The sequence below is a fragment of the Musca vetustissima genome, unplaced genomic scaffold (genome assembly GCF_032173495.1).
Source record: "Musca vetustissima isolate MV318-11 ecotype Yass unplaced genomic scaffold, APGP_CSIRO_Mvet_v1 utg8857, whole genome shotgun sequence".
Taxonomy (NCBI): domain Eukaryota; kingdom Metazoa; phylum Arthropoda; class Insecta; order Diptera; family Muscidae; genus Musca; species Musca vetustissima.
The window spans coordinates 353,048-374,384 of NW_026883455.1; the positions used below are offsets into that span (position 1 = coordinate 353,048).

Consider the following 21,337-nt stretch of genomic DNA (forward strand, 5'->3'; position numbering starts at 1 on the left):
TGGATGTGAATAGAAGGTGTCAGCGAAGTGAATGGTGAAATGGATATACTATATTTCAGAGGTCGGCAGCCGGATTTAAGTGATTTGATTTTTCTCTGTAAAATGTATTATAATAATTATTTGCATGTAATTACGAGGTGTTTTCCTTCCTGATACACGAAAATCAGATCAGTAGCCATCAGCATGTTTTGGTAATACAACCACAAAACCATATTGTCTTCATTGAAAATGCCCAACTAATGTTTAGAGTATTGACACCAGTATCATTAGGTGTGTATTCTACACCAATGTCCGTCCATAGTGTTGACACCGGTATTATAAGGACCACGTACAAGTACCGGTGTTTTTAATCGAAAATTGTAAATGTAAAACTGTTATGTTCTTGTTGGATTCGTTGAGGATATCGAATCTGCAAAAGGAACAGACAATTCTAGAGATCATAAGGAGCCGTTAAAAGGCAAAAGCTGACCAAACTGGAAAATTAGTAACTGCCAGAATTGTAGATTTCATTCCGAATCGTTCTAAAATGTTCCTCAATAAGTGGCAGAAAGGGAAAATGGAATCAAATATCCCCTTAACCATTATTGATGTAATATATATCGGTCAAACTAGCAGATATCAATCTGGCTAAAACTTGATTGCAAGCAAAGGTCAAGTGTGCAGTTCTTATGTATAAAACATTGTATGCACTTGAGCATTATGATGTCAGTAACCCACACTCAAATTGTATATACTTCTATATACTATATCCAGAGAAAAATAATAAAATTATCTATTCTTTACAAGGAACTGAAATTAAATATTAAACAGCCATAATGGTATTTAAAGAAAAATGCAATTGTTTAAAATAAATGAGGGAATGTCCTCTTTAGCCTCAAATATTCTATTTTTGAGGTCTTGAATTGACACTCACATGACCCAAAGGTGTTAAATCACAAAATCGTTGTGCCCAATTGATTCCTCTTCAAGAGATAACTGTAAAGAACCAATAGTCCGTCTGTTTTTATATGGAACGGTAACGTTATTCCGACCATAAAAATTCTTTAATATAGTCTCGATAACGCAATCGATTAACCATAACTCATTGTCGTAATAGGAAGATTCTTTGACTCTGCCGAACTTTAAATCGGACAAAAAGTCAGGATTTGGTTCTGGAAGTCAACAATAACTCTTAGTTTTCCGAAACCCATTTGCGGAAATTTTACTTTAGACTTAGCCATGGAAATGTGCAAGTACATAATCAGCAATCACTACGGGTGTGGGAACTGCATAAGCCTTTAGTCCCGATGCTTTATTCAAAATACGGTGTAATGAACTGAGGTTTTTTCCAAAATACCTGCCAGAACTATTGACACCCACATGCCGCCCATTGCCGATTTTGTGACATGTGCCCACGGGTGATAGTCTTAGGTCAATATTAAATACAGGAAGTATAGTATTTTTTGATAAGATCATTATATTTTCGTAATCAAAAATTAAATTGGTATCGATGTTGTTTCAAAAATATTGAGTCGTTGTAATAAGGGCCCTTAGGGCTATCTGTGGTAAATGTCAAAGCAATCATGACAAACCACGAAATACTTAGGTTTTTTTGAAATACGACTACAAGATGTATACCATTTTTGTATATTATACACCCAAATACCGGGTAATTCATAGTTTTACCTCTTTCATAGTATGTTCGGACGCAAATTCCACAATATTGATTATTATATAAAAAATTTGGTGTCCAAGTTTTGGTATATCTATTATAATGTTATTTTTATTTCTGTATTTTTATAATCCTATCCTTTGTCTAGTCTACGATCACACATATTACATTGAATCTCGTGTTATATTCTGATTTAAAAAAAAAATTAAAAAATAACTTATTTTTATATTAACAGATATTAATTATTGATTTCAGTTAAAAAACACATTAGGTCTTCGAGAGGCAATACAAGGCAACAACTTCCACTTATCAAGTGTCACAAATAAATTTCATAACAATATGGATCGCAAAGCGGAATTAGAACGTAAAAAGGCCAGATTGGCCGCTTTGCGTGAAGAGAAGGACAGACGTCGCCGTGAAAAAGAAATGAAGGATATGGAAGAACTTGCTGTACGAAACAATAATGATAAAGATCAACGCAAGTAAGATATATCACAATAAAACTACTTAAATAAAGTTTGTTCTAATTTTTATTCTCTTTTTCAGGGACTTGGATGAGATGCTTTCATCATTGGGCGTTGCACCCGTTTCAGAAGTTTTAACTTCTTTGTCTTCAGTGAATTCATTAAATTCAGATAATTCTAATACTCAAACACCCGATGCCAGTTTACAAACAAATATGAATGGACCCAGGTAAAGTTTCCAAGATTATATGTATTTTCAAAATATATTAATGGTTTATTTTTTGTTTTTTTAGTGCTGGCAAAAAGCCCCTAAGCTTGACTGTTTGCAATGTCCAGACAACTAGCATTCCACCAAAAGAACCTCTTACATATTCTAAGCAAACACAAACACAAAGTACTGGTGGCCATGATCGTGATGGTACGTATTATTATATATTTTTTTTATTTGTATTCTCCCCTATTTAAAAATTAATATATATCTACACTGTTAATTGTTTTCTATTATATATTAATCCTGTTGACGTTAAGTTATTCTAATTGATTTTCAAAATTAAGTGAATGCCTTGCAAAAGCAAATTTATATTAAATTTCGTACAAGTTTTTCTTAAAGTCATACGTCATATTATATTTATTTGTCATTTCCCGTTTACCCTGTAAAAGACCATAGCTTTTATGGCATGTTTATAAAATCGTACCCTTTCAAACGAGCATTCGTTGAGTTAAAAACAAAATTGTAACATTTTTTTAATGTTATTTGTTATACTTCTTTCATATATTATTTAAATCTAGGCTTTTTTAAATGAAACAAAATAATTTAAAGTAATTAAATTAGGGACCATGAAATTGGATTGTTTAGAAAAAATTGCAGGCTTTATTCCCACATCAACGTTTTTGTCATAAGCGATTTGAAATATTATTATTGAATAAAGATAAGCCACTAAATTTTAAATCGAATTCTGGCATGAAAACAATTTGATATTTTTATAAAAAAAAAATCTCTTTGGGAGATCAACTATTTTGTTTACCCCGAAACTTCGCTTCAAGGTAACACTTTCAATAGTTAGTAATGAAAATATTTTGTAATTTTGAATGCAATTATTGTTATAACAATAACGAATTGGATCAACTGCATTAAACATGGAATAACAAATTACAAATTCAAAGAAAGACATTTTGAATTGAATTAAAACATCACATTTTAGAAGTAATGGAGCATGTAGAATGTTTAGATGTAATTCGAAAAAAAAAATAATTTTACTGGTATGTGTTATGTTCCAATGTAATGATTTTCAAATAATGTTATTTTGAGAAATGTGTCGTCCTATAGTTCACATGTCTGTAGAATGCATTTAGTTTGATTCTAGATATTAGTTTAATTTTAACAACTTCGTAGAACCTCTCGTCAAAATATAATAATCTCGTCATATAGTTATAAATAAACGTTACTTTGACTAATAATATTATTTGTTCTCCATCGTCGAATCATTTCAGTTCACTATCGCTTCGAAACTTTCTAACTCAAAAAAGTTAATAAATACTAGGTTATCCTTTTTGCTAGGTCAGATTTACCTACCGACGATTAATTGAGTATGGGGTGTTTATGATTTTAAAGGGTATTTTCGTAGTGTCAATACGATTGAAAGTATAATACTGGGTATATCCCCTAAAGACACAGTCTAGTTTGTCTGTTCCAAATATGGATTATCAGTTATGTTCTCCGTACTACCAGACTTCTGCGTCAATACTAAATTGAGATGTCATACTAATAAGACCTACATGCCTTTGAAGTAGCACCTTTACACTATTGCGACAAGTTCGTTTACTTATACAAATCTATTGGTAATTTTTATAATCACTTTTTCATGTTGGTACAAGCAAAAATGTTTGTCTAAACAAGCACGTCACTTCCAGATAGTGGTTGTCCGACATTCCAGTATCTTTAACAGGTTATTCTTGATGTCTGGCGCAGGATTTGGGTTAATGAATAAAAACATATTTTTTCATCCTACTTTCGATAAGTGGTCAGTTTTGAGAAATTCAATTAATATACAAATTATTTTATTTAAAATATATTCTTATATTTATTATCAATCCATACTAATTTTCAATATTCTTTAAATAGTTTTAATTTAACTTCATCCTACTCTCCTCTACAAAACAAATTGGTAACTTTTTCTTTTTTTCCCCAAAAACATAAAGCAACTGTGTGTCTGCATACATTTGGCATGTATTATCAATCCTATAATTAAAAAATAATTTTTTATGAACGTTTTCTTGTGCTAGCTAATCATATAAATTATATTATTATATACTATTCTAATTATATTATTATTATTAAAAGAATATGAAAATCGTAGTGAAATAAAATAACAAATACAGTTCTTTCTTGCCACTCCTCACCTCTGTCAGGATATATGGAGGATTGGTGGAGACCACGCAAAGGTACTGGTAATTAAACAAAAAATTAATTTTTAAACAAATTTATTTTTTTTTGTTTTGCTATAAAAACAATGCCTTTCTAATTTTTCGTTTACTTTTAATGCACAATTTCTTTGTTTTAAGATTTTGCATTAATTAATTATTTATTTTTTCTGATCTTTTTCATGATATCACACATTGCATAAGTATATGCTTGTTATAACAAATTTATTTTTCTATATTGATGAAAATCGAAATTTGTTTGTATACACCATTATTATTAATAATTATTTTGTGAAGCACTTTATTCGATTTTGTGTAGACAAGAAAAGTCAAATGATTTAATTAAATAATAGGGGATTTGGTATGGACTTATGTACTTATTGAGAATTTTTTTGAGAATATTTACATTTCATTAATTTAATCCCACGAAGCTAGTTTTAGCTTGTCTTCAGAATGAAAATATATTGATAATGATTTTTGGAGTTTTTTTTTATTAAACATATTACGACTTTCAAATTATAAATCTGTAATGGATGAGCAACCACAATAGTACATATGTCCAACTTGTCCGATAAAGGCCTTGTGAAAATGCATTAGAAGCTATACGGGTTCGTCGATAAGATGGATTGCAAATATTTTGGAGTTGATATCGGTCATTTTTATGCTTAATGCAATTATAAGGTCTGAAAACAATTATACACCTTTCGGATTAAAAAAAAAACCCTCATAAGTGCGGTATCCAAAAGTTTTCTTAGTATAAGAAGCAGTCCAATGAGTCACCTTTTTAAAAATGTCCAAAGATCTAGTTCATAAATCGACCCAAAAAGCGATTCTATGTATAAGTATATACCCAATACCCAACGTCTTAGTATGTATCTATTTTGGTGTATGTTGAGCAAAGAATACCTTTAATAAAATTATACAAAACTTTCTAAACGATTGCCTCCCCCAAAGGCCAACATAATTTTGAAATCATTTGACTTTTCTTAATAGTCTATAATTTGTAAATCTTAAGTAATTGTGTAGTCTATAAAAAAAGATAAATAATCCTGTCTACATTAATTTGCTAATTTATAACAAAAAAATATTCTTTTCTTCTTCTTCTATTGTTGCCTTCTTTTAGCTCATGCTGCGGACTATTATGGTGAGTTTTATTGTGTAAATTGTATAATGTACTAGCTATGCGTGTAGAAATTTTATTTTTTTAAATATTAGCATTTGCGAGTTAGATATGTTTATTTTATTTAAATTTTTTGTGTATAAGTGTTTTTTGTAGTATAGGTTAAAATCTTTTTTTTTGTTTAAATTTAATCGTTTAGTTTTAACTTTGTTTTTATTTAGTTTAACAATTAGATGTTTTTGATTTAAAACAACCAACAAAGAAAACAAACTTTTTTGTTTCGTTTTAATTTCTCCATTACTTTCGCAACGAACTTGTTTAACCAAAAACAACAACAACAATAATTGATTTCAAAAACAAGTTAGTTATCCACAAAAAATATGGCATTTCAATAATATTTAAATTGTTATTATTCTTTTTTTTCATAATTTATTTGTATATATACTTTGTAATCGAGAGCAATAATTATAATCACCACCAATCAACTATATATTGTTTTTTTATTCTCCACCCATTTTTTTAATTTCAATAATAACTAAGAAATATTATTTTTATATTTCTAGTGGATATTTTATTTTTTAGAAAATATTAAAAATACCACATTTCTTTTAAGTTCACTTAAATAAGTTGTAGAATGTTTTTTTCTATTTAATTTTAATTTCTTAATATTAATTCTAGTTTTTTAAAATTCTTCTAACATTTCTAGGTTTATCTTCCCAAATCAAACCAAAAATATAATCATTCATTAATATTTAATTATATAGATGTTTATTTATTTTTATTAATTTGTTTTTCTAATTAAACACTTTGATATCATCACTTGTGTTTAACCAAATTCCCGTTATATTTATTTTTTAATTTTCATAAATAATTCTCAATCACTTAGCGAGCAAATTATTAGGGGTTTAACATTTTGTTAATGTTTTTTGCATGTTGTTTCTATTTTTTATAGACAAATTTTATAAAAACAAGCTACACCATTTTTATGTGTTATTAAAAAAAAAAGATTATTTGTAATTTAAAAAATTCAATTGTAATTTATTTTCACTTGAAATTCATAATTCGATTTATTCTTTCGAAATTTATTATATGCCGAAAGATCTTACTTACTTAGCTGGCTTGTGACAGAACTTTCGTTCCATTGGCAGGTCTTTTTCGCAGTTTTTCCAATTTGAAAGACCATATTTGGCAATGTTATCTTCCACTTGACCTTTCTATCATATTCGGGGTCTTCCCCTTTTGCGTGAACCATCAGCTGGTTCGCTTTTATATGCCTTTTGGGCTGGGGCATCTTCATCCATTCTCAGAACATGACCTACCCAACGTAGTCGCTGCAGCTCAATACGTCTAACAATGCCAATGTCCGAGAATAGCTGTTATAGCTCGTGGTTCATTCGACGGCGATATTCACCGCCAACACAGATCGGCCCATAGATATTTCGAGAAATTTTCTCTCAAACACTTCAAGAGCTGCTTTATCTGCTTGCGCAAGTATCCATGCTTCGGATCCATATAGGGGGTAGTAGTATCAGCATCTTGTAGAGTGTGAGTTTGGTCTGACGGGAGGTGGCCTTGCTTTTGAGTTGCTTACTCAGACCATAGTAGCATCTGTTGGCCAACACTATCCTTCTCCGAAATTCAAAACTGATGTCATTAGTTTTATTTATGGCGGTACCGAGGTATATAACATCTTTGACTTCCTCGAAGCTGTCTTGGACGTCTTGCGCGTTGATACCATCAACTTGGTCTTCTCGTTGTTTACTGCCAGACCCACTATGGCAGAATCCTTCTTAATTTGTTCAAAGGTGGCTGTTACCGCTCCCAATGTTCGACCCATTATGTCGATGTCATCGGCGTAGGCGAGTAACATATGACTCTCGTATGACTTTTTCCAGCAGTATGTTAAAAAGGTCACAGGACAAACTGTCACCTTGTCTTAATCCTCGTTCGGTATTAAAGAGCCCAGAGATCTTTTCCGACTTTAACTGCTGCCAGTTAAAGTTATCCTGCATAGCCGAATTATTTTTGCAGGAATGCAAACGCAGATATGGCTTTAAACACCTCTGAACGGATTGGGATGTGTCGATATGTTTTTCGTGGGTTTTTTTTCCAGGATTTGGCACAGAGTGAAAATCTGGTCAATGGTGGATTTGCTAGGTCTGAAGCCGCATTGGTATGATCCAATAGTCGTTCACACAGCACGCTGGATAACACTTTATATGCGATGAGAAGGAGATTTATTCCTCTATAGTTGGCACATATCGTCTTGTCTCCTTTTTTGGGCACGGGACACATGATGCTGCGGTTCCAATCATTGAGCATGCATTCCTCGAGCCAAATTTTACTAATCGGCACCTGCTGCTTTATTATTCTTCAGCCGATTGATTGCTATTCTGACCTAATCTTGGCTAGGTGGTATACACTCTACACCACCATCTATTATTGATTCTGGGGTATCCTCTTCGCCGCTACTATTTGATACCAGAAGCTTTTCAAAATGCTCCTTCCAGATCCTCAGCACGCTGTCTGTATCTGTCACCAGGTTTCCTTCTTCATCTCTACAGGAGGATATGCCTGCACCAAAGCCTTCGGTTTGGTGTTTTACTCGTTGGTAAAATTTTCTGACTCCTGTACATCTCGATTTGCTCATTTTTCTGAAAACACGTTTCTCCTCTCTCCTTTTCTCCCGATAATTCTCCATCACATTACGTGTTGCTACTATCTGCAGGGTTGCCCTATACGCTGCCTTTTTCACATCTCGTTGCTTGATCAAGAGAAATCCCGGTGGCCTTGTGTATATCGAGATGCTTTAATCTCGGGCTGCTAACTACCATGTTTTTTACTGCCGCGAAGTCAATCAACCTCATGCCGTTGTCGAATGTTTCTCCATAAAGGCTGATTTTTGCATTAAAATCTCCTTGCAGAATTTTAATGTCATGGCTAGGGCAGCGATCATATGCTGTTTCTAGGCGCTCGTAAAATATTTCTTTGGTCTGCTCATCTTTGTCTTCGGTCGGAGCATGGGCGCAAATAAGACTGATGTAGAAGAACTTCGCTTTTATGCGGATTATAGCAATTCGCTCATCTACTGGAGTGAATCTGGAGTCGAAAAGCCGAAAGATCGGACGAATATTACATAGTTTTAAATTCATTGACCCTATTCTTACGTATGTTATGTCAAGGTCGCCCTTTCCAAGAGCATCTTCCGAACACAATATTGATTCAATAACTTGACAAACTATATGCTGACCATTAGGCTATAAAATCAATTCTAAACAGATGCAACTGCTAGTTTGCAGCCCTTTCAGAAGGGTTGAATATAGTTTACTGCCTTAATAACGCACAGTAGTATTTGCATGCCAATGATTCCCGTTTTGGCTGTAAAAACTTGTCCTTAAATATGCCTTCTTCGTTTGAACTTCCAACTTTTGGGTGTTGGATTCAGAACACTTAATCTCGGCGTTCTTGGATGTTGAGCGTGAGTTCAACAATAATGTAATGGACAATTTTTAAATATCTTGTAAATAGGATTGAATTTTAAGCGTATTTTTTATTCCATATGAAATATTTTTTTAATTACAAATAAAATATTTTTTAAAACACACATATTATGGATGGTGTAGTAGTTTAGAACTGCATTCCCTTCATTCTCTTTTTCTACATTTTTACAACAATTTGTTTAATGGTTAGTTAGCTAGTTTGAAATATATTAATACATATATGGGGTTCCATTTTATTTTCATTTGTTTTTCGTACATATTTTTTTCTCTCTTAATTTTTATTTCTTTAACAAAAAAACAAAAACAATCTTTATTTTTCAAACTCAAATCTTCTTGAATTTCCAAACAAACAAAAAAATCAATCAAGAACAACAATGTTGCAACATCTTTCTTTTTTTTAATTTTCTATTTTTCAAGATGAATACAATCTAAATCCGGGTTTAGAATGGGAGGATGAGTTCACAGGTAGGTACTCTTTTGAAATTATACGCCCACAGTAAACGGAATAAATCGACATGAAGCAAAATAGGAACGTCAAAATTCTGCGTTTTGAACAAAACAACAACAAAAAGTAAATGAAAAGAAATTAAAACTTGATTTATTCATTATTTTGGAAACTTATCGTCTAGTAGTTTTCAAGTAAACAAACAATATTTTGGGTTTCTAAAAAACGTATTCAATTTAAATCATAACATTTTCAAATAATAACATGCACTCACCTTTTTCGAAATAAGGAATAATAGATAAACTTCGAATATATTTCTTTAAGTAGGTATCATTTCCTTGTTATATGTAAACTTCTTTCACATCCATCACACTCATCATCGTTGTCTGTGTTAATGCTTTTGTAAATGTTGTCTATCTCTTGGTTTTCCATTGTCTCTTGGCTTGTTTATTACCGATTCATGCATTTTGGCACGAATTTGTAATGTCCAGATGAGCTATAACTAAATATATCTAAAGCTATAAAATTTTTGAAGCATTTTTAAAATATTTGGAACTTGTCCTTTGACAACCGTTGAGGCTTTAAAAGTGTATATATCAGTCGAAATTTAGAATCTATCCAAATTATTTGCCAAATAAAATGGTTTCTGTAAATAATGTTTTTTTCACGATATAGAATTTGTATTACCAATTATAATTTTCGGTATTCTTTTGTATAATTAAAAAAATCTGGTGGTAGTCTGATTTTCCACTCAGACTTATATCTCAATAACGTGGCAAATAAAACCATTTGAATATTATTGCAAACTAGTAGGATATCAGGTGAGTTTAATTGGTGTTGGTAAATTATTCAAACAATTTAAAAATGCTTCAAAATTTCAAAATAATATTTTCATACTTTTTGATATACATACAAACATATTGCTAATCACTTTTAAATATATATATATATATATATATATATATATATATATAAAGCATGCATTAACACAGTGCTACCCAGTTTTTATTCTCTCATAACACTGGCTTTACTACACAATAATGTGAATAACACAAAATTTGAAAAAAAAATACTGAAATCGTTGTAGCAGCATGAAGAAAATGATTTATCTATGTGTACAAACCAAAATTGAACTGAACAAATTAAACTTACATTTATACATCTATTGTGAAACCTATAACATATTTATAGTGGTTCTAGAGCGTGTGTCTGAAGAAAACAGTACTCGATTCCTTAGAAATATTGCCGAGTATTGAAAATATTAAAATGCTCACCGAGTACCCATTCAGTCCAATTTCATTAGAGGAGGATTTACCCAAATTGATATTATCTTCTCACATGGATTCCAATCGGCAAGTTATGCATTCTTCGATTTCATATATAATAATCTGTGATGGACTAAGATTGACTTGGACTGCTTGTGCAGGATAATCTTACAACCTGGACCTCGTCCGTAAGGTAAATGGTCTTTGGAGGACTACTCTTTGGTCATCAGAAGGTGGTAGTGTTCTCACTGTCCCTTTTAGTCGATACTGATGCATAAGTTCGAAAGGTTACCACCTGTATCGGTCCAAAGAGAAAATGGGATTAGGTGAGTGGGTTTGGCTGGGCAGTTGAATAGGTATAGCATGCCGTGTGGTCCGTTACCACATGCTTGCAGTTATATGTCAATTCGTGCCCAATATCTTAGTTGTGCCAAGACCACTCTGGTTTGTCGAGGTAGCTGCTGCTCTTCTGCAGGTATCGTAGGCGGGTGATCTCGAATTCTCGATATGCTCGAATTGCTTCCTCAACTCCATCCGTGTGAATACGATTCAACCCTGCTTGATAGACCTTTTGATCTAGAGGTTCCCTTTTGTACCTTTGGACCTCCCTTTCCAAATCATGGAGATCCTTCCTGACATGCCTAGCTGGTAGGTGCCTATCCATTAGTTAACTATTTGGATGGCTACTCCTATAACATCCAAGCAGGTATTGCATCGACAACATTTTGTTGTGTTGACGCACAGGAAGGATCCTTCGTCTTCTCATGTAAGTGGTCAATTGGGATCATGAGGAGACACCCTGTTGCAGTCCTCAGGTCGGCATTCTGGCAGGATTGAAGACTTTCCACTGCGTTGCTCTGACGTTAGCGGACCACACTGGCGCTGCATAGTTTACGACAGACTGGTATATTGCTGTGTAAGTCGTTAACAAGGTTTCCTTGTCAGCTACCCAAGTACTGCCGGCTAGCGACTTGAGAACCTTGTTTCTGCTCCTGACTTTATCGCAAAACGATGTGGCTTGCGCGGACGAGTTGTAAAGACTATCGAATGTGGCCCCTAGAACCTTGGGGTAATTGGTGTTCGGAATTGTGGATGCCTGTACCTGCACATTCAAGTACAGCTGCATCTCCGATGTCCATGTGGTAAACAGATGGACAGCGGAGATGCCGATATTTCCATATTCCTCGACCGGAAAAAGTCTGCGATATCCACGAGATAGTGGTTCAGCCTCTCGCAAATGTCATCAATTTTTGGCCCTGACGCCATAATCGTACAATCATCTGCATATGTTACGATGCAAACCCACGACGGCCGGTTCAATGCCGGATTGACTCTGAGGAATCCGACCAAGGGCTGTCAAACCAGGAAATACATGTTCGTGCATTTTTTTAACCCATTGAAGTCGTTGCGGTTGCTCCGAGCACTTTTCCTGCCTATTATTATTCGTTTTACCACATTCACTGAGGTATTGGGAGCCGTTGCACGCAATTTCTAAATTCTTTCGATTAAGAGTTCCGCGTTCGTACTTCCTCGTGAACTTTATGTGCCGCCTAATCAGAAGGAATTTGTTATATCTAATTGTAGTAGGGTCTTGACCACCGATATTTCTTCCTGTCCAATGTCTTTTTAGACTTAACACATTTAGATGCTGGAGTTGACCGTGGGGTTTCCAACATTTCTTTGGAGTATCCATTGATGGTCTCTGCTGACTAGATGGTAGTTCTCAAAGAGATTGATGTGTGACTTGCTCTTTCTCACAACATTGTCATTTGTGTAATTTAAAACAACCATAAAGTCGGTCACTCCCGCGACAAAGGTTTGCCACTGCTCTTTTGACATTTGGGAATTAGGGTACCAAGGCAACATCTATAAGAGGATCAATCTAAAGACCATTGGCACTCGGCCATTTCCTCTAAGACTCTCCCATTAAATTTAAATTAAATTCTAATAGCAAACTTTTCTGCATTTAGAGTGCATCAAATCCATTTGGCCTGGATATCAGTAGAATGACCCTTGAAAAGAACCCCCAACTCTTATACATCAGCCCATTATATAAAAACAGTAGAGTAGCTACAATAAAAACAAGCATTACAATATTGGGAACTTAAGTCCTTGCTTCCTTCTGGGTTCAAAAATTCGTTGACTAGCAACATCACTCATCATTAATTGAAGGACATTCTTAATGAGAAAAGTTTTTATACGACATATTATTTTCCGATTCGTCCTGTATCTCACCGTGACATTACATAAATTATTGGGTACATCACCTTGGACTGGAAAATTGTGTCGTTAAATTTGACGTATGTCGTTTCTTTTTGTTCAGTATAGACTGAACAGAGTTGTGCAATATAAAATATAGTTCCAAATTTCTGCTTCTCTGTGATCATACTTCCTCAAAACGTTCAATTTTGGTTTGCTTATTTTTAAATTTTGATCAAGTTCAGTTTTTTTACAACGATTTCTAATGAAATATCGATTATATAAAATTGAATCTTTTATTATTGATAGACTTCTACTCACCACTCTGGTTTTATTCTGGGGAAATAACATCTTACATTTCTTAGTAATATTTCATCACATTACACATACCTCCCTTCCATAAAATAATATATTTATACAATTTTCAAATAAATAAAATTCAAAAATTTAATTTTTTGGCAAAACAATTAAAAGAAAACACACACTTAACAGCAACAATGTTCCTAATTTGTATTCATTGATCGGTAAACTTGTAACATAAACAACAAAAATGGATCCCTCCCTCTTCTTCTCATCGTTGGCGTCATCTAATTCGCCCCTTATTATATTGATAATTCTTTGCGCCCAAAAATATGCACCACTAAGAATGAAAATTAATTTTAAGCCATTTATTCTTAAACAAAGTTTATCTATATTTAATTTTAAAATAAAAAAAACTTACAAGCAGAAATTACAAAAATGAATTGAAATCAAAAAAATTGGGTGGAGATTTTTTTTATGAAAAAAAAAAAATTAAATTACACTTTAATTAATTTTAAAAAATATGTAAAAACAAACTATCGAATTGTTTGACTTGCACTGATGCACCAGAAAAAAATATAATTTTCATTGTTTTCTCCGGCTTATAAATCAAAATTCAGATTTTCAAAATTATTCTTCATTTTCTTTTACTGTGCAATGATAACTTTTTGATAACAAACAAACAAAAATTGGTCCAAAAAGAAGGTACTCAAACAAACAGACTTTATGTACAAACTTGCAAATTTAATTTTGTGTGTGTGTGTATAAATTCAAAACTAATTCATAATACAACAAACAAACAATATATACATATGTTTATCTGTGTTATTTTCCTTCTTTTTTCTCTCATTTAAATCATACTTAATGGTTCGATTATAAAATGAAATCGATCTAAACCAAAATTAAAATCTAAACATTACATAAAAACTAGTTTTTTGGCAAACTGATGTTCACATTTTCCATTTTTTTTTCGAATAGAAATCAATAATCCAACCATTAAAGTAGTTTTATTCCTTTTCAAACCTCTTGCAAACAGTTTATAAGACATCTGCGCACCTTACAGAAAAAGGTAAATCTTGTATGTGTGGTAAACAAACAACAACATTATAACAAAAAACACCATATTTTGTTCCTGTTTTATATAAATGTACATTTTTTCCTCTTTATTATTTAGTTGATTATTTTCTTTTACAACTTTGCAGATTCGAAATGTTTAATTGTGTGTTTGTTCATTTGTTTTTTAATAACCCTATTTTGCACGCTTGAATTATATATTTGAATTAATTTTGATTAATTGCCATACAAAAGCTGCATTTTAACATGTTTCTAACCAAAAACACAAAACTCATTTTTTTCTTAATATTTTTAAAATCTCATTTTTTCACAAGGAATTTTGTATATACAAGATGGAAGTGATGTATATAAAATATAGTTAAATGATTAGTAATACATAATATCTACATATGGCTCAGCTACATTAAAGACTCATGCTCTAAACATTTTTGAAATCATTTAGAATTGTCGATATGATAATTTCATAATTATACAACCTGGCAGCACCCCCATGATAGCTTTGCAACAGGATGTTGTTCCTCAGGATACCCTATATGTATTACTGCAACAGACTGTGGATATTGTTTCGTCACAGGCACATGAGTTCACAGTCTACCCGCGTTCTAACAATCGTTCATTTATTCTTTTCAACAGAATTGGTTTATTCAGTCTCGTCAATATTTTAAAAGAGCCGAGAACTTGAATATTTTTCTTCTGAGGTCAAACGGATTACAGATAATTTACTGCCTTATCCTGGATATCAGTAGAATGAAGAGCCAGTAAAAATGCACTTGAAGAGAATTTACTGTAGCATTTAAAACATCTGCCCTCCTCGACGTCTATTTTGTAAAAACAATATAGCAGCTACAATAAAAGCAACGATTTCAAATTTTGTGATCATTTATTGGGGTTGTAATAAGGTACTTTATTCCCTACTTCCTTCTTGGATAAATTTTCAAAGGACCTTGGACTCGAAAATTGTGCCGGTAAATCAGACATATGTTGTTGAATATGACGTTTTATGGGGTTTGAGAGCTTGAACTGTTGAATAAAGTCTTATTATTTTATAACCTTGTTTATAACATTCAAAACATCAATCCTATCAAAATTTATCTGTTAATGGCCAAATTCGTCCGTTACGAAAATGGTCTTTAGATGCCAATCGAGTAGCAACCAATGGCTCTCACAACATCCTGCCTTTAGGATCAGCTTTTTTCAATAATTGCACTCTTTGGCCATTAGGAACCATTTGCCGAGTTGTCGCTTCAGAACGGCGTTGGATTCGAAATTTACTGCGAACTGTCTTCATAGATGCATATGAGACAGAAGATTGAACAGTCTGTAGCAATTACGGCTTCTTTGTAGCAGGATGCTGTTTCTAGTGACTGTCGCGATCTTGAAGTGTTACCTGTACAGAAGGAATTCCTTCTCCCTAATTCTAACCCCATATGCCATCCAGTCCACTGCATTGTGGTTATTTCTATGGAGAATCAAATGACGGCCTCTGCTGACTAGATGGTAACGTTCCATATTCGAGCTGCGATGCTTTATTGGCATCAACTACTAGTAAACTTCACCAAATTCTCAGAAGAAGGTTCGTTGATGGGTGATTTAATGCCTTTCGATTTTGTCCGACCCTTCTGTATGTTGGTAATGCGGTAAGCTTCCCGAATTTATTTTGTAACAATCCCCTCTGATCAGGATATCCTGTGTATACAGAGCCAGCAAAATCAACTCTTTAAGCTGATTGTAACTGTAAATTGTCAAGTGTCAAGAGTTGTAATATGTGCGGTCAAATGATCCACATTGTAAAATGAGACTCCGCGGATATTGAGGCATATTCAGAGGCACTCTCATCTCAGCAGTCCATATAGTAAACCCCGAATTTTCCTATTTCTTGAGTGGGGTTTTGAAAACTGTCTTCCTACCACAACTACCTTACAGAACTTCTTACTTTGCTATTCATAATGTGAATTCTCTAAGTCGAAATTCCGAATACTACTGACGTCCACAAATATTGTGTTATAATTCACGGTCTGTTCCTCAGCAGTCGTATGTGGATAGGTTGTGCAAAGTTGTTGTACACTATTGAATCTCTGATGACATTCTTATTTTGCGAGGACTACCATTACGTTACGAAGATTAAGTTCGGAGGGTTATCTAAATATTTGAGGCAATTGTGTGGTATTAGATTGCCTTATTCCGACCGGGATTAAGAATTGAGTTTGTGGTTATTTATTAAACCAATTGTCTTGAACTTTGGATTGAATATCGAAATGTAGGTCGAATATATCGACAGTAGATCACATGATTATGTTGGAGAAGATCTGTTGGTCTTCTATTATAATGCGAAGGTTTTCTAGCTTTCTATAAAAAATATTTTTGATGTTCTGTAAAGAAAGCTTTATTGTTAAAAAAAATCCTTCCGGACGTCTTTCTATATGGACTTTCCAAAATTCCGTGAAAAGACCCATGTGTCCTCTATAGAAGTTTTGACCATCTATAAAGTATACCTTCTATTAAAATGTTCTCCACCAATCGACATGTGTTTTTTTTATAAAAAAAAGAACTCTAGGTCTTTTTTTTTTGCCTCTTTCGATATTTTTCCCTGTAGAAAAAATCCACATTTATTCTTGTAGCAAAACATTTTGGTATGCAATAAAAAATTCTTCGGACCTTCTATGAGAAAATCATTTGGTTTTCTACAAGAAGTCTTTGAGATTTTTTATAAAAAATAAATAACATTTAGTCCTCTGTGAAGAGACTTTTTGACCTTTTATGAGAAAAACAAGTCATCTATGAAAATGTATTCGAGACTTTTATGAGATGACCTCATTAATTTCTATAAGAAGACTTCCTTATTAGAATACCTTACATGAGAAACCGTGCTGTACTTACATGAGAAAACCTACAGGTATTTTATAAGGAAATCTCCCGGTCTTAAATAAAAATATGTAAAAAATATTCTTGGGAAGACCTACAGGGTTATATTAGGAATCCTTTCTGACCTTTTATTAGAATTCCTTTTGAGGTTTTCGTCATTTTATAGACGAGAATCTTTCCCTTCTATTTCTATTCAAAAAAATCCTCTTTACTATGTAAATGGACTTTAAGTCTCCCGTAAGAAAACTTGTCAAATATAAAGAAGTTCTGACCTTCTATTAAGCGTATATTAAAAAGCTCTCCAATCACTCTAGTCTAGTACTTGGAGAAAAATGCCTTCAGCCATTGTCATGAATACTAACTTTCTAACTCTCAACAGTATTTAAGACAAATCAGAGATTCCTTACAATGTTTCTAAAATCAATAGACTTTCCTTTACAAAAAACATTTTTTAACGGTCCTCAAAGATATCTAGTTTCTAAATTTCTATCTTCAAATTCGAAGACATATTTATTTATATAAAACCTCTCATTTCTTGAATGGTCTGAGGTCGACACAGAAAATATATCAGACATATTTGGACTTGAGATGACTTTTTACTATTTTTGTCACGTTAAAGACTAATAAGGTACATCACTTCTGCTACGGCTTTTTGCCCCTTTTGTGACGAACTATAGGTCTTCCGACAAACACAGATCAAGTCTCTGGATTCATATTTTATAGGTCTCGATTTTTAACAGCCTTTTTTGGGAAGTTTCGAGTGTATGTGTAACAGATATATGCTATATATTCACTTTTTAGGTAGCATGCAGGAGTTCAAAAATCCTCATTATATTTAACATATATTTCGAATCTGCTTATAAGTTTAAAAGAAAGTAAAGTATTTTATTCATTTATATTTTTTTTTCAATTATTGTTTGTTGTAACCTGCTTCCCCCTTCTCAAAAACACACACAAAATGCACCTCAGTTGTTTTCTTAAGACAACCTGTTAATTACAAAATGTGATTAATTTTTGTAAGTAATATCTAACATGGCTTTTATATGTCTTAAAAAGCTTAAGTTTTTCTAAGTAAATTACAAAATGGATACGAAAATAATGAGAAAAGTAAACAAAACAGAAATAAAGAAAAGAAACGAATTACAAAAAAGTATAGTAGAATTTGTTCCTGTTCTGTCGATTGTCATGTTCCTCTAGCTGTGTTAGTTTTTATACCTTAAACAGTGCTTGCATTTGATGCCCAAGGAGATGACGAAGAGAGTTCGATGCCACATTTGGATGGTTTCACCTCGAAATTGCCGCCTGGCTATTTGACACATGGTTTGCCAACGGTGAAGGATGTTGCCCCAGCCATTACACCGCTGGAACAAAAGAAGGAGCAAGAGGAAAAGAAGGAGAGTAAGTAAACAAAATATAATTTTTAATGTGGTATTTAGTTTTTAATTTGCCTTGTAATTCCCCTTGCAGTCAAAGAACTATCTGAGGAACAAAAACAAATGATTATTTTGTCGGAGGACTTCCAAAGGTTTGTATTACGCGCTGGCCGTATTATGGAGAGAGCCTTATCGGAGAATGTCGATATTTATACGGACTACATTCGTATCGGTGACAATGAGGAGGCCAACGATGAAAAATCACATGCACGTCTATCGTTGAATCGTGTGTTCTATGATGATCGCTGGTCGAAAAATCGTTGCATTACATGCATGGATTGGTCTTCACATTTCCCTGAATTGGTAGTGGCTTCCTATCACAATAATGAGGTAAGTTCGTTACCACACAAACATATTTATTTGATGTGTTTAAAATCATGTATTTTTCTTTTCCTCCCCAGGAAAGTCCCAATGAACCGGACGGTGTTGTTATGGTTTGGAATACCAAATTCAAAAAACACACACCCGAAGATGTTTTCCATTGTCAGAGTGCCGTTATGTCAACATGTTTTGCTAAATTCAATCCCAATTTAATTCTGGGCGGTACCTATTCCGGTCAAGTTGTACTCTGGGATAATCGTGTACAAAAACGTACACCCATCCAGCGTACACCCTTGAGTGCTGCAGCTCACACCCACCCGGTGTATTGTCTACAAATGGTGGGAACACAAAATGCTCATAATGTCATATCGATTTCATCGGATGGTAAATTATGTTCATGGAGTTTGGATATGTTGTCACAACCTCAGGATACAATGGAACTGCAACAGAGTCAAAAGAAAGCCATAGCCATAACATGTATGGCATTCCCGGCAAATGAGATAAATAGTTTGGTAATGGGCAGCGAAGATGGTTATGTGTATTCAGGTAAGGGTGAAAAAATGTGTTAAATGTTCTTTTATGTATTTCAATCAAATCTCAGGAAAAGTTGTCGTCAGGAACTATGGGATTATTCCTATTGGAAACTAATGACTTTTTCTATATAAAATATAGCACTCGGTAAATGGAAAATTGTTTTAATGAACTGAAAATTTTTTATATTGAAATAAGGTTGTCCTTGGGAGAAAATTCCTCACATCCTCAAGAAGTGAGGAATTTTCCTTTGGAGAATGTAATCTTTAAGATCTGAAATTGTGGAATTATTTTAAAAGAAAATTGAGAATTTTTCTAATGGCCTTCTGCAAATCCGGGTTTACACTGCAACTTTTGTATGTGACAAAAGATAATCGTAGAAGCAGAAACAGAGTTTCTTAATTTTTTGAGGATTTTGTTAAAAAAAAACGCCTGACTATTTTGCAATAACAAAAAGAAAAATATATCCTCAGGTGCTTTGAAGTTATTTCTATTGAAAACTGAGAATTTTTTCTAATGGAAAAATAGACTTCGGCAAATGATTTTTTTTAAAAAGCAATAGTTCTCAGTAAGTGATATATTTTTATATAAGAAAATCAGTCTTCAGATGCAGATCAATTATACTTCTGTACGAAAATTAACAAAGCACAAAAGAATTTGTTTCCATAGAATCTGTTTTCAGGAACTCGGGATTTTTTTCTATTGAAAGATATGATAGATTTTAAAAAATAGTCTCCGGAATCTTATGACGACTGATGATTGTATAATAAAGACCTCCGAAGATGATGCCTTTTTGTTACCGAAATACCCCAAAATTCATTCTAACAAAAAACCGAAATTTTTATTAAATTCAAATCTTTTTTCTTCATCTCCTTTTTCAGCTTCTCGTCACGGCCTGAGATCTGGTGTTAATGAAACATTCGAAAAGCATATCGGTCCGGTAACTGGCATTTCAACGCATTACAATCAATCATCACCTGATTTCAGTCATTTGTTCCTTACCTCATCCATTGATTGGACAATCAAGCTGTGGTCATTGAAGGATAACAAACCGCTATATTCATTTGAAGATAATTCCGATTATGTTATGGATGTAGCATGGTCTCCCGTTCATCCGGCACTGTTTGCTGCTGTCGATGGTAGCGGTCGTCTAGATTTATGGAATTTAAATCAAGACACCGAAGTACCAACAGCATCAGTTGTTGTCGAAAATGCGCCAGCATTGAATCGTGTATCATGGATGCCAAATGGCCAGCATGTGTGCGTGGGCGATGACAGTGGTCGTCTGCATGTCTACGATGTGGCTGATCATTTGGCACAACCATCAAGGGATGAATGGTCTAGATTTAATGCTACACTAAATGAGCTCAAAATGAATCAAAGCGATGAGGTTTAAATGTAGAGATACACCTTCCACCCCCGTAGAAGACACACTCACACAAATTTGTAGAACTTTCTGATTATTGAAAATAGACTAAATATATATGATCAGAGGTCCTAGAAACAAACAATTCTATTTACAGCTTTAAAAAAGACTTTATAAAGTTGTTCAAATGGCAATTTTACTTTCAAATTAAATTTTTGTATTTTTGCTTTATCTTCCTCTCACTTTTTTGCATCTCTAACTAAGTCCTTGTATCTCTCTCTCTTTTTTGTATTGTAATATTTTATTCCCACCCTTAGTCATGGATCAATTTAGTCCTTCTATTAGAAATAATTTGTAATGAGTTATCATATTTCCTCACTTTCTC

General features: G+C 33.2%; 1 protein-coding gene across 14 annotated transcripts; it reads left to right on the forward strand.

The window, feature by feature from the left end:
- The first annotated feature begins 1,942 nt into the window (after nt 1–1,942).
- On the forward strand, nt 1,943–20,984 carry LOC133330323 (cytoplasmic dynein 1 intermediate chain). 14 transcript variants are annotated; one of them, XM_061538779.1, is made up of 10 exons: nt 1,943–2,133; nt 2,198–2,344; nt 2,409–2,533; nt 4,495–4,557; nt 5,660–5,680; nt 9,574–9,621; nt 18,526–18,699; nt 18,769–19,064; nt 19,136–19,601; nt 20,468–20,984. In XM_061538779.1, exons 1-10 carry the CDS (start codon nt 1,991–1,993, stop codon nt 20,980–20,982), a joined length of 1,998 nt encoding a protein of 665 aa, XP_061394763.1. In that variant the 5' UTR covers nt 1,943–1,990; the 3' UTR covers nt 20,983–20,984. The 14 variants fall into 14 exon arrangements, with proteins under 14 accessions (XP_061394763.1, XP_061394766.1, XP_061394764.1 ...); XM_061538782.1 differs by having other exon boundaries at nt 18,547–18,699; XM_061538780.1 differs by having other exon boundaries at nt 18,550–18,699.
- Nucleotides 20,985–21,337: the final 353 nt, after the last annotated feature.